The sequence below is a fragment of the Nicotiana attenuata genome, unplaced genomic scaffold (genome assembly GCF_001879085.1).
Source record: "Nicotiana attenuata strain UT unplaced genomic scaffold, NIATTr2, whole genome shotgun sequence".
Classification (NCBI taxonomy): domain Eukaryota; kingdom Viridiplantae; phylum Streptophyta; class Magnoliopsida; order Solanales; family Solanaceae; genus Nicotiana; species Nicotiana attenuata.
Window position 1 is genome coordinate 435503 of NW_017670553.1, and position 12757 is coordinate 448259.

Here is a 12757-nt window from a genome sequence, read left to right on the forward strand (position 1 = left end):
CTCTTTTCTATTATTTGTTTCTCTTATGTTCTTACTGTACCGAGCAACTTTTAAGAGAAATCCTCCGTTTTTTCTCCTTAGAAAAGGTCAATTTTCATGCCTAGATAAAAAAAAACCGCTACATGCATAACATTTTTTTTTTGGGAAATTTTATTAAAGTTACAACAAATTGTACATAATGTAGGAGGGGACTTAAAGCGTTACTCCTTGAAAGATGAGATTTACAAGATTGTGATTTAATAAATAAAACATCGTAGGAGTTTAAAGTTATAAAATATAGGATACCTCTATATCTAATAAATTAGTCACTAACATTTGAGGTAGGGTAAGAATACTTTTTCACCGGATTACACTTTAATTAATTATACCATAATTTAAAATTAATTGAAATTGATTATATGGATCATTTGCATCAAATACAACTTATTCATAGACTAAGCTACATTTAGACGAGAAGAGAAATTGCAGAATTTTCTACAGTACCTCCTCGCACAAAATTAATTCGAGGTGCTGCATTTTTTTTTTTTTTTTTTTTTGAAATTGCAGAAATTTAACAGTTTATTTTCCCTGCAAAAATAAAAAATAATTTAAAAAAAACCTTAGGTCGGGAACTCGGTTTATTTACGGAGTCATCAGTTTCACATCGAAAGATCAGTCTCAGTCAGTAGAGAGCTCAACTTCGGCGATGGTCTCCTTCTCCGACTGATACTTCTCCGATCTGATAGTGTTGGGAGCAGTAGAAATTAACATAAAAGGCAAAAGGATCCGAAAATGACGACGACGACGACGTTTCGTCTCTATTTATTGTTTTCATTTTTCGTGTTATTCGCCCAATGGTCGCCTGTACTTTCCGATCTACTCATCTCCAAACTTGATCGAAAGGTACGTCTCTGATTGTTGTTCAATCTACTTTTCTTCCTTCATGTTAATGTTGAATTGTTGATCTATTACTGTATTTTTGTTAAGGTTAATTAGATTGTAGGACTAAGATCCAGTTATCGGATTTAATTTTCTAGGAAAATTTATAATTTGCTAACTACAGTTGTTTGCAAGTAGTATTGGAATGAACTAGGCAACAAAAAAGCGAAATGGTTGCAGAGGATTCATACAGCTAACCTCAATGTTGTTTGGAATCAAGACGTAGTAGTAGTTGTCGTTGCTATATACTTTTGCTTAAGTTACATTGGTATCAAGGGAGCTGAAAGTTTCAAAAAAGGAGTTTTTTTGGGGATTGGCAAACTTACTATCATTTGACAGAACCCGTGTTTCTTTTTGTTTGATTTGTGTTTGTTCTCAAGCTCAGTGCAAGTTGAATGTGGCATAGAATGTCCGGTTATATATTAGTAATGATAATTTATACCCATCTTTTTTGTGTAATTATTTTCTTAAAATGTAATGGTCAAATGCAGCTTGGATTGATATTATCTTTGATTGTCGAGGTCGTCACTTGGTTTTACCTATCATTTCATATCTTGATGCCATTTGAAAGAGAAAACCTGAGCTTTAATTAAGCTCTTGGATCTGAACTAAAATTATTTATTCAATAATGCTCACTTCTGCTTCATGTATCTTGAATTGCAGGTTGACCTGACTTCTCAAGTAGTACGCATAACTGCAACTTTGAAGGTTAGTGGTTATTGCTTGGGCTTTTTCAGGTTCTGGGATAAGTTTGTTAAAAATGTTAAATACTTCAACCCTAATTAATAGATTTAAGGGTGTTATATATTTGGGAATTTTCAATATCTGATGGTCTATAGTGATGCTTGTCTTATTTCTTATTTGTTTGTTCAGCTAGAGAATCCTGGAAACGATCAAATTTCAGAGGTTTTGTTACCATTCCCTGATCACCAGGCAAAAGATTTAGCATTTTTAGTGGCAACAACCAGTGAAGGGAAAGGGAAAACTAAAACTTCATCCAGTAGTCTACCTATTAAAGTTGTTAACCCTGAAGGCTTGCCTCCATCATTGACTTGGTATTCTGTCACCCTACCGAAGGAGCTGGGCAAGGGGCAGAGCTTGACTTTGGAAGTCAGGGCTGCATTTACGCATGCACTACGGCCATTTCCTGAGAAAATTACTCAAGCTGATATCCAGCTTCTTGTGTTTCAGGAGAGTGCCTACTACCTTTCTCCTTATGCAGTGAATGTCCAATCTCTCAGTGTTAAATTACCGGAGCCCAAAGTTGAATCATATACAAAGTTAGAGAACACCAAATTTTCAGGTTCAGAAATTAAATATGGACCTTATGAGAATCTTCCTCCTTTCTCATACTCACCAATAGCAGTACACTTTGTGAGCAATAAGCCATTCGCAGTTGCCCAGGAGTTGGTGCGAGAGATTGAAATTTCTCATTGGGGAAATGTTCAGATCACAGAGCATTACAACCTTGTCAATGCTGGTGCAACAAGCATTGGGGAGTTCTCAAGGTACTTTCATATTTCCTGATTAAGCTTAAGAATTATTGAGACCTGGAAGCCTTAATCTTCCCACTTTTAACATCACAGGCTAGAGTACCAGGCCCGGCCACATCTCAGAGGTGCATCATCATTTAGACATCTTGTTGCCAAATTGCCTCCAAGAGCCCATTCGATTTACTACAGAGATGAAATTGGCAACATATCAACATCTAATATATGGGGTGACTCGTCAAAGGTTAGAACATGACATGCTTTCTGAAGATCTCATGTAGCTTGTTTCTAGCTTTAATACTATGCTCTCTGTTTGCAGACATTACTAGAAATTGAACCTAGGTATCCAATGTTTGGTGGCTGGAGAACTTCTTTTACCATCGGCTATGGGCTTCCCCTTAAGGACTATTTGTTCCGTGCAGAGGGAAAACGTTTCCTAAATATTTCTTTTGGTTGCCCAATGGATGAGGTGGTAATTGACAACCTCGTTGTGAAGGTAATTTTTATAAGATCTGAATAAAGGCTTTAGTTCCGTATCTTTCATGGTGTGATTCAGTGTTATCACAAGAATCTAAAACATGAATTCTTTAGAAGATTATGATATTTCTTGCAACGGGCTTATGCTATAGTGTGATTGTATGGGATTCTTTGAGTGGTGGAAAAGTATGTGTTAAGTTGTATGAATCACCTCATCTCAGCTTAAGCCATGTAGAGGTGAAATTTTTTAGTTGTTTTTTAGGTTTTGTGACATTCCCTTTACGAGCAAGTTTTTTCCCCTATGGCCAAGCAAATGGAAATATTTTTTGTTAATGGGTGGCATTGAGGCACGAACCCAGGATTGCCTGGCTATGATGCTGTGCTGATTATAAGAACCACGTCATATAAGTTTAAGCTGCTGGAGAAACACCTTTACCTATTATTTTAGGTCGGCAACTGAATGCATTTTGGACCAAAAATTTGAGAAAAAGGAGAAAGAAAATGTTGGGCAGGTGTGCACTTGTGCTTGATCATTTACTGGTCGGAAGGTTAATTTTCTAAACCTTTTGCTAGAGAGAACTGGTTTTCTGCTCTTGATATGCTATAGTTAGTTTTATATGCCACCGAGAACATCTAAGGCTAAGAAGCATACATGCGGTGTTCTTATCTTTTAGAAATAAAAAGAGAAGCATACATGCAGTGTTTCGAGACACACATGAAGTATGGGCTTATCGATTTGGCAAGGCTACCAATTCTAGTCTTTGTTACAATGAGCAACTAGCCTCTTTCAGAAGAAAAGATAGGAACCACAAAAGAAAAAGAAGATCATGGCCAGTGAGTAAGCAGGGAGCACATATGCCTAGTAGAACTGACAGGTCTCTTAATTGATTGCTTAACCAATAGTGTTCTACTACATTTATTTATTTATTTTGTAATTCCTTTGGTAGGGGGGAGGGGTGAAAATTTTTCTATCTTTATTCTAGGATAACCACACTAAATAATTCATTTAGATTTCATTTTAAGCTGGAAGTAATCTGTAGAACTAGATACTTATCAAAAAGATCCACGAAGTTAGATATCTTAACTAACTGCTGTGTGTTGGGTCATTGTGTATGTCGGGTGTGTGCTAATTGCATGTAAATGCCTTGATTTTCTTTTCTTGAAAAATTCTTCATGATAACTATGGTATTGTTTTGTGGAGAACAGGTTATTCTTCCAGAAGGTTCAAAAGATATTTCTGTCTCGGTTCCTTTTTCTGTCAAAGAGTCAAGAGAGGTATGACTAAATATTAGTTATCCCCTCTGAAGTTCCTTTGTATCATAACCTTTATTCCTCTAACTTATACTTTTTATGCTTTATTTGCAGACGAAATTTTCCCATTTGGATATGATTGGCAGACCAGTATTTGCTTTGGAAAAAACCAATGCTGTGCCTGAGCATAACCAATATTTCCAGGTATACAAGTGCATCTACAATACTATTGAAAGAACTGTGTGTGAGAAGCATCGCATACAGGCCAAGCAAAGCCAAGCCCATTTTGGGCATGAGTTAACTGGCATAGAATAGTCCAGTTTGATCAACAACAACAAAGCCAGTGAAATCCCACAAGTGGGGTCAGGGGAGGGTAATATGTACGCAGACCTTACCCCCTACCTTATGAAAGTAGAGAGGTCTATCCGACCCTCGGCTCAAGAACACTGAAAAGGATGCAATAAATAAACAATAGCAAGAATAGTTCAGTTTGATCGAGCCTAAAAAATAAGGATTGGGCTTGGTTCAATCTGAAAGGTTAAGTGATGGCACTTGAGTTGAACCTGAGCTCGATTACAGTGTGATTTTACTGGCAGTAAGATCCCCTGGGGAATCTCGACTGCTGGTCTATTGTAGAACAAAAAACTAATTACAATGGGTACAGAAACGGGTGTGATATCTCTATGAATGGAGTTATAGCATATCAGATGGTAGGCTTGAAATTATGTGTCATATCCAGTCAAAACAAGCCTTCCAAGATATGTTTGCTTGTATATGACCTATTCACGTGCTAACCTGGGCATATTTGTGTTGGATCAAGTTAATTAGTACAAATAATTTTCATTCTTCAGAAGAAAAAACAATGGAATATTATAATAAGAACCACTTAAAGCTATGGTTTTGTGACAAACCCAAAGTGTAAGACTCATGTTGCAACTTATCTCATTAAATTCAGAGCATAAGCTAAGACCCTACTGCATCTTTTCCCTAATATCAACTATGATTATCAGTTTGATAGGCATATTGCTACTCACAATGATGTAACATGTTGGAGTATACCGGTATAAGTTAAACAAAATTTGTAAATTAGACTTACATCTTTCACTCTGATTTAAAAGGTTGGGCTAATTGTTTATTATGGGTTGCTTAAGATTCCTCGCCATTTGGATCAATAAGAATAACCCAGTACTGCTTAGTTGAACCAATCATCATGACATCAAGATCTCTTCTTGGTTATTTTACCTTAATGATAGAAAGTTCAGGTCTCTGCTCAGGTTTTTTCATGGCTGAAAGAAGTCTTCAGAAATCAGATAAGAAAAAGGATTGTCTCCTTTAAAGGGGATGGCCAGCTCAATGTGCTTGGGATCTTGTTGTTGTCACCATACTTCTTTCTTTTCCTTTTTTTGTATGATTTTCCTAAAGGATTGGAAACAATTATAAGTAATGCTTTTCTCACCATTCTGAGGTTTTAATGACATCCCTTGTATAGGTTTGTAGTTTACTTGACATGCGGGAAAGTTTGTGTCCTGATCCGGCAAACATTTTTTTTCCTCCTTCCTAGTATTTTCTTGGTACATTTTATGTAGGTACTGACAGATGAAGCTATGATAACAGGTCTATTACAGGTTCAGCAATCTGTCACTGCTCAGGGAACCAATGATGTTAATTTCTGGATTTTTCTTCTTATTCGTTGCATGTATCGTATATATGCATGCAGACTTGACAATCTCGAAGTCCTCTCCTTCTTATCTTGCAAAGCTGCAGTGGGATGAGGTAAGCTAGTTAGTATAACTACTTTTCCTGTCAATAGTACAGGAAGTAACTTATAATTTTTCTTCGGTATTTTCAGGTACAGACTGCTCTTCAGCAGATCCAGAGCATAATGAACCATTGTTTGGGTATTCACGATAAACTTGAAGCATCATTGCGAGATCTATCAAGGACCGGTGATGTGCAAGCATGCAAAGCTGCTCGTAAATCAGCTGATAATATGTTGAAGGAGCTTTCAAAGGATTTGAAGCCTTTACTCTCATTTTTGCAGTCTTCTCCACTGGCTGCTTCTTTATATTCCAAGGTTCGTGTCTATCTATTCTGTTCTTGCCGATGGTTATTTCTTAATGTCTAAAGTGAGACTTATTATCACTGAGAACTTAAGTTTGTGTTATTTAATTGTACAATGACAACTTTGTGGTGTTTAATTCGCTGGTACTAAAACTCTCCGGCTGTTTTATGAAGGTCGAGGAGCTGGTTGCAAAGGAGAAAGAGCTGCAAGAGAAGCTTATAGTGAAACACACCACAGTTACAGATAGTTATGAAAAGAAGTCTGGTGGGAGAGACATTGAGAACCGTATTGCACCAATCCAGCAAAAGATCACAGCCTTGAGACAGGAAGTTGATGATCTTCTGGAAATAATTGATGAGATATAATTACAGTGCAAACAACTTTGATCCATTAAACTAATGTAATGGTTCTTGTAGTCAATATTGAATCAAATTTTTGTTGCGAGGTGAACAGTGAGAACGAGAGTTCAATTTCGGAATTTAGTTGATTCAGCTACATATTGAGCACCTGATTCAGCTACATTTTTCTTGGTTAGACAGAAAAATGAATTAGCTTAGATAACTGCTTTTCATATTTATATATGGAGCAGTTCACTTATACTCTATGGTTTTCTAGTGTAATTCGGCTTACATTAGCAAAACTTTAGTAGTAAGTTGATTGAATTGTTATGAAAAATCCTAAACTTCTAGTGATGATGGCAATTTACAAAATTTTAACAGCCTTTTGTTGTTTCTCTAATGAGGGGAAATTATTAAGGGTGGGTGTATTCTCTTCTTTCAAACAAAAAAATTGTAAGATAAATGGAGTCTTTTGGCAGCTGGGTGGGAGAAAGTAGAAATTAAGGCATACTATTAACTTGTGCTTAATCAAAATTTTGGGAGACATGGGTACTATAGCAGTATAGCTCAAGTTTCATTCAATAAGATAAGAGATGAGTCCAACTATACCTCTCTAAAATTTCCCAGTTACAATTCTATGTCAATGTTAGTTGTATGCTTATTTTGAAATTTTGAGTTTTACAAATATTAAAAGACTTCTTTCTAATGATGTTTGATTAAAAAAATATTGAAATTTTTGTTCAACTTTATGTGAAACAAACGTCACTTAAGAAATTCCCAAAAAAAGTCAACAAAAATAACGCTAAATTACATTTTGGTCTGTATAAATTGTATAAAAAGCAACATTGGTATGGTAATGGTACTAGTAAGTGAAAAAGAAAAACAATAGAGGCAAAAAGGTTAAAATCCAAAGTAAGTCTATCACTGTTTAATAGAGGCTACACTACTGGTTATCCATTTCTGCAGGCTGAAGCAAACTCTTCTAAGCAAACATATTTATCTAGGGTTTAACCAGAGTTGGGGAGCGGGAATTCTCCTACAGAATCACACTGCATTTGACAGGGAAAATGGAGACGTCACTTCGTTATGGCGTGGATTCCAAGAGTTTGGTGATTCATGCTAAGGAGAAATTCCCCGTCAACTCCCTCACCCACTTGCAGGTATTAACCATTTACTATTGCTTTAGGAATATAAAGGCAAATAGCTTAACCCAACTAGCTTGTGATTGAGGTGTACTTTATTTATGGTATAATTCGCTAAAGGTAAACTGATTTTGCTGTGTTTGTTTTACATATTTAGATGAGTATTTCACGCTGAGGTAAAATTTAAGTGGAGTGAGCTTTGATGGGTCATTTTGAGCTGTTGGTTCTTTTCTTTTTTTTCCCAACTCTGTTTATAAGTTTTTTGAGAAGATTCCTATTGTCCCTTTACCGCGTGGGTTTTCCATTTATTTGCAGGGTCATGCAGAACTAGACACCAGAATTGGAGCTCCAACTTATCTTAGTGGAATGATAAGGCGATACTTTCCTGATGTATGTTCCAACCCTTTCTACAACAATTTTGTTACTTTTATATGTAGGTACATTTTAAGCTATGAGCAATCCGAGAAGTCTAACTAAACATGTATTGAGTCTATAGAATGATCAAATTTTTATGACTAACTTATCACCAAAAAGACAACTTGGCTGCCTCCAGGGCTCAAGCGGAAAAGGTTGAGGGATTTGTGCCTTAGGTCACACGTTCGAGCCGTGCACCATGTGAAATAAGCTTGATATTTAAGTGGAGGAGGTAGATGGAGGGACCCACGAGTTTCAAATGCTGCGGTTGGTGCTAAGGATTGGCCCGGCGCGGATTTCTCGTTCATTTATAAAAAAAAAACTAACTTGGCTCATGATCTTGCATAGAGGGTTCTCTAATCTCTAAGGCGATACTGTCCCTTACCTTCAACATCGACCACAAACAAATAATTAGGGCCAATTGTTTAGCATTCTATTCATTCTTGGCGTTCAGTACACATAGCGTGACAACTGACAAGTCACCAGCTTTGATTTGATATCCGCTGTCTTACCAGCTGGAGACCAGAGTAAGCATTTTGAATAGACCAGGGTTCATTTCATACACTAAAATGTAGCAGTTGCTTAATTATATCATCACACATTTTTTACCTCGAAAAAATGGTGTAGATACAGATAAATCATGTGATCCGTTGTAGTGATTAGAGAATCTTGGGCTCCAGCACAAGCCGAAATGGAGACGTCATTAAGGGTCAATTCGATCAAACTAACCCCCATTTCCATCAGCCCAAGAACAGGGGGAAAAGGAAAGAATAGATGGCAATAAATGAAGAATTCTATCCATTTCGAATTGAGTGTTCTGATTTGCTCTTTAAGAGTCAACTTTCATAATATATGCATCAACTTTTTATGATTTTTAAAACTATAACTAAATATGTAAAATAATGTTGTCAATAGAATAAATGAATCATCATTTGATTTCACTTCAGAAGGGTCAACTCTCGATAAGCGAAGTTTGACATTCAACTTGAAATAGCTGGTCTACATGAAAATTTTGTTACTGTAGCTTGGTTGAATTGACATGCTTTAAACTTGTAGCAATATGCCAGCCTCGCTGTTGGAGTGCAGTATTATAGGCGTCAAAAGTTCTGGTATAATATTCGTGGTAAAAAGGCATTTCCAGTGACTGCAGATGAGCAGTCACTACACTTTCATATCAAGGGCAAGTACGATGTGGACGAGACACTTGTGGAGGTTGGTAACCATTCAAAATCTTTGAGGTCTGCACATGCATGAAATCATTGGTGATTAAAAACTGATCATTTTGATTCTTTTTTTGATAAAGTCATTTTAGGCTATCATTATTCATTGGCAGACTACAAATTTTACGTATGCCTGTGAAATGAAGCTGGCTAGATGAGTAAACCCTTACTAAGTGTTGTCTGTTATAAATTTTGCAAGATTTGGGTTATATCTACTCTAAGCTAACTCAAACAACGAATTAAAGGAGTTTTTTTTTTGGTTAAGTAATCGAAGACTTTATAAATGCTTGCACTATGCCAGTGCGAGAAAAAAGGAGTTTGGTTTGTGTTAAATGTCAGAACCAGTAATCCCATTGGCATTTCGAGTATGTTCATATTAATGCAGTCTTATGTACTTCAATCTGAGTGGATATACTTAAGTTGGCTTGAAGAGGAAAATTCTCAAATTGTGGCAGTTATCTACATTGAGGAGTTATATAATTATTCCTGAACTAAGCCGTATATCATCATATTAAGTTTATGGATGTTCCCTTCGTTATGATCTATCTTTGCCAGCATTGGAATAAAATGGGCCCGAATATATAGAGCAAACATAGATATAGAAGATCTATGTAGCTAAACCCAACTAGCTTAGGATTGAGGCATAGTTGATTGATATTCTGATTGTTTCTTGGAACTCGGCATGTTGGTTGATATTTTTATTTATCTTGGCATTTGGCATGTAGCTTAAATCTAACAGTCTCACTGAGACCTTCATACTTTGCATATTTCTAAACTTCCAGAAAAAATCAAGAGTTGCTGCTGAATTTACTTGGAACATCATGAATGTGAAAAAAGACCAAGATGTGAGGCTCAAAGTTGGATATGAAGTTGTTGAAAAGGTGAATTATTTTCCTAATCTGCAAGTAGCATGTTGTCCATCCATCCTGAGCTTTTCTAGCTATCATTCATAAATGCATGGCATTTTCTTGTACCTTCACATCTCATAAATGAATATAATAAGATATTGCTTTATACTAGTTATTAAAAGAAAAAAAACGTTATAGTTCTGATACTAGAGAATGCACTGTCTATGTTACTTGCATAAATGTTCCTGCTGATGTTGTAGAGCTATTATAAAAAGTACAAAACCCTAGTGAAGTGAGTTAGGGATGGCAAACGGTGCGGTTGGGGGGGCAAACCCGCATAAACCCGCGAAGACGTCAACCCGCCCCGCCCCGCCCCGCCCGGTCTAGCATTTGCACCCGTGTCCACCCGCCTCACACTCACACCCACACCCGCGTCCCCCCCGCCCCGGCCCGCATAATTTTTCTTTTCTTTTTCATTTTGCTAGTTTGTTTTAGTTAATTTTGTAGCTGGATTTTCGACTTCATCAACCCAAAAATGAAAAGCTTATGCTCATGTACTGAATTGTTCAATTATGTTCTCTTAAATGTCTAACTTTTTTCTTTTATTCAAAATTTCTAACTTAATTAACATTCTAATTAAAAGGTGTACTTGAAAAAAGAAGTTATAAATGATTTAGTTTGTTTATGAAGTATCAAATATTTAAATAGATATTCTGCTATTAAAGGTTTGTCGCAAAAGTCATGTCTTACTGGATAATACAATAGGCCAAATCCAGTGACTTGTGCAAACCCGCAAAACCCGCGTAGACCCGCAACCGCCCCGCACCGCATCAGCCTTTTAAAAAATTATTTCCACCCGCCCCGCACCGCATAGCTTTAAACCCTCATAGCCCCGCACCTGCACCGCCCTATTTGCAATCCCTAAAATGAGTGGAACTTAATATTCATGTTTATATTAACCAATTAACAACAAATTTAAGTTTCTTAAATTGTCAAACATTCTCCTGCTGATAATTGCAGAAGCTTAACAAAGTAAGGGCCTTCCTATGTTGAAGTTCTGTTTGATTCTCCTTTTTTGCTTTTCAGGTTCCTTACTTTCAGATCAGAGAAAACAACTGGACACTCAATGTCAACAATAGTGGGAAATGGAAAGTGAGATATGACTTATGATACTATTGATGGACAGGTAACCTGTGTCACTGAGAGGGGTTATAATGCAAGAGAGTAGAAAATCGTCACAAACCATCCTTTTGACATGCTATCATTGCAAAAAGGCATTACCTTATAGGATTTGTATTTGAGTGTTGTCTCAGATAGTTACCCAATTCAATTCAAAGTCGACACACATTAAAACTAGCTATATTTTGTGTAAGAAATTTTGATTTCCCATTTTCAATTTAGAGACGTTGGCTCGAATAGTGTGATGTTCAAGCTGATATGTATGAGTCAGGAGCCATGTTTCAGTGTAGCTAAATTTTGTTGTTATTATTATTATTTTACATCAAATCTACGTTTAGAGGTACTTTTTAAGTACTTATTTGTTTAATCATTAAACATCCTATTGTCTTCTGTAAAGTCAACTAATTTATAAGACAGTTGGGGTTAGTTACTTTATGCAGCACTTAAAGTCATGGCTTATGCGCCAAAACTAAATGATGCATATTATTACAGCTAAGTAAAGGGGATTAAACTTTCTTTGAGTGCAGGCGTGCTAGGTATTCTTTTCCTGAAGATTGAATGAAAATAATATGGACATGACTTGTGAGAAAATAGGAACCTCGGAAGTTTGAACTAGATGGCATAAGTGACTTTTGACTTTCAAACACAAATATTAGGAAAAATTTTATTTTGTGTCTTATACAACTGACACTAGTTGTATGAGGCATCTTTTTTGTTTCACAGTTTTGTGGACCCAGAGGGTTTGTGGACCCAGTTGTGTGAGGCACACAATAAAACTTCTCCAAATATTAGGCACGACGACTTCTGACTCGAGCTTTGGTGTAATGATAAGGACATGATGTGTGGATTAGACATACATCACGGGTTTAAACCCTACCGCGGACAAAGCTTAGTGTTTAAGTTGGGGAAAGGTAGATGGGTGGGCCCTACTTCCCCAAGTTTCGAACTTGTATACTCACTAGAGTCGGACTAGAAGCTTAGAGGAAATTTCTTTGATACTAAAAAAAATGTGGAAGAGACAGATTAATAAGATTAAGATTAGACCAAAGCAAAAGAGAAACGTGCTCCAATTGGGACTTATCCTTTATTAACAACCAAAAAAAAAAAAATAGTAAGAAGATCCAACTTGTCATGTGGTATAATAACAAGTGCTTAATGACCAACTCACTCCCTTCTACTGGTCTACTACATCCACTTCCTATTCTATGCAACTACCAAGAAAGACCCCTTTTTGCTTTTATATGAGATTTGTGATGTACTTTTCTACTTTCCTTTTTTTTTTTTAATTATAAATATTTTGTAGCAAAATGGTGGGAGATAGTCGACAAAAAAGAATTTAGAGCTGACCATTACCTACAAGTATTAATTAATCACTTGAGCAGGTGTCACCTGCTTTTCTTAATTCTTTGTATTCCCCC

At 36.4% G+C, this 12757-nt stretch overlaps 2 protein-coding genes across 2 annotated transcripts; both read left to right on the plus strand.

Annotated features, from left to right (window-relative positions):
- The first annotated feature begins 586 nt into the window (after positions 1 to 586).
- On the plus strand, positions 587 to 6908 carry LOC109240894 (dolichyl-diphosphooligosaccharide--protein glycosyltransferase subunit 1A). The gene is made up of 10 exons (XM_019407574.1): positions 587 to 882; positions 1582 to 1626; positions 1792 to 2426; positions 2505 to 2652; positions 2728 to 2904; positions 4092 to 4160; positions 4251 to 4340; positions 5751 to 5909; positions 5986 to 6210; positions 6372 to 6908. The coding sequence occupies exons 1-10, from the start codon at positions 772 to 774 to the stop codon at positions 6561 to 6563; spliced, it is 1851 nt and encodes a 616-aa protein (XP_019263119.1). The 5' UTR covers positions 587 to 771; the 3' UTR covers positions 6564 to 6908.
- A 503-nt stretch (positions 6909 to 7411) lies between these two features.
- LOC109240897 (outer envelope pore protein 21B, chloroplastic-like) lies at positions 7412 to 11690 on the plus strand. The gene is made up of 5 exons (XM_019407578.1): positions 7412 to 7696; positions 7994 to 8068; positions 9149 to 9304; positions 10095 to 10193; positions 11247 to 11690. Exons 1-5 carry the CDS (start codon positions 7604 to 7606, stop codon positions 11328 to 11330), a joined length of 507 nt encoding a protein of 168 aa, XP_019263123.1. The 5' UTR covers positions 7412 to 7603; the 3' UTR covers positions 11331 to 11690.
- The last annotated feature ends 1067 nt before the right edge of the window (positions 11691 to 12757 follow it).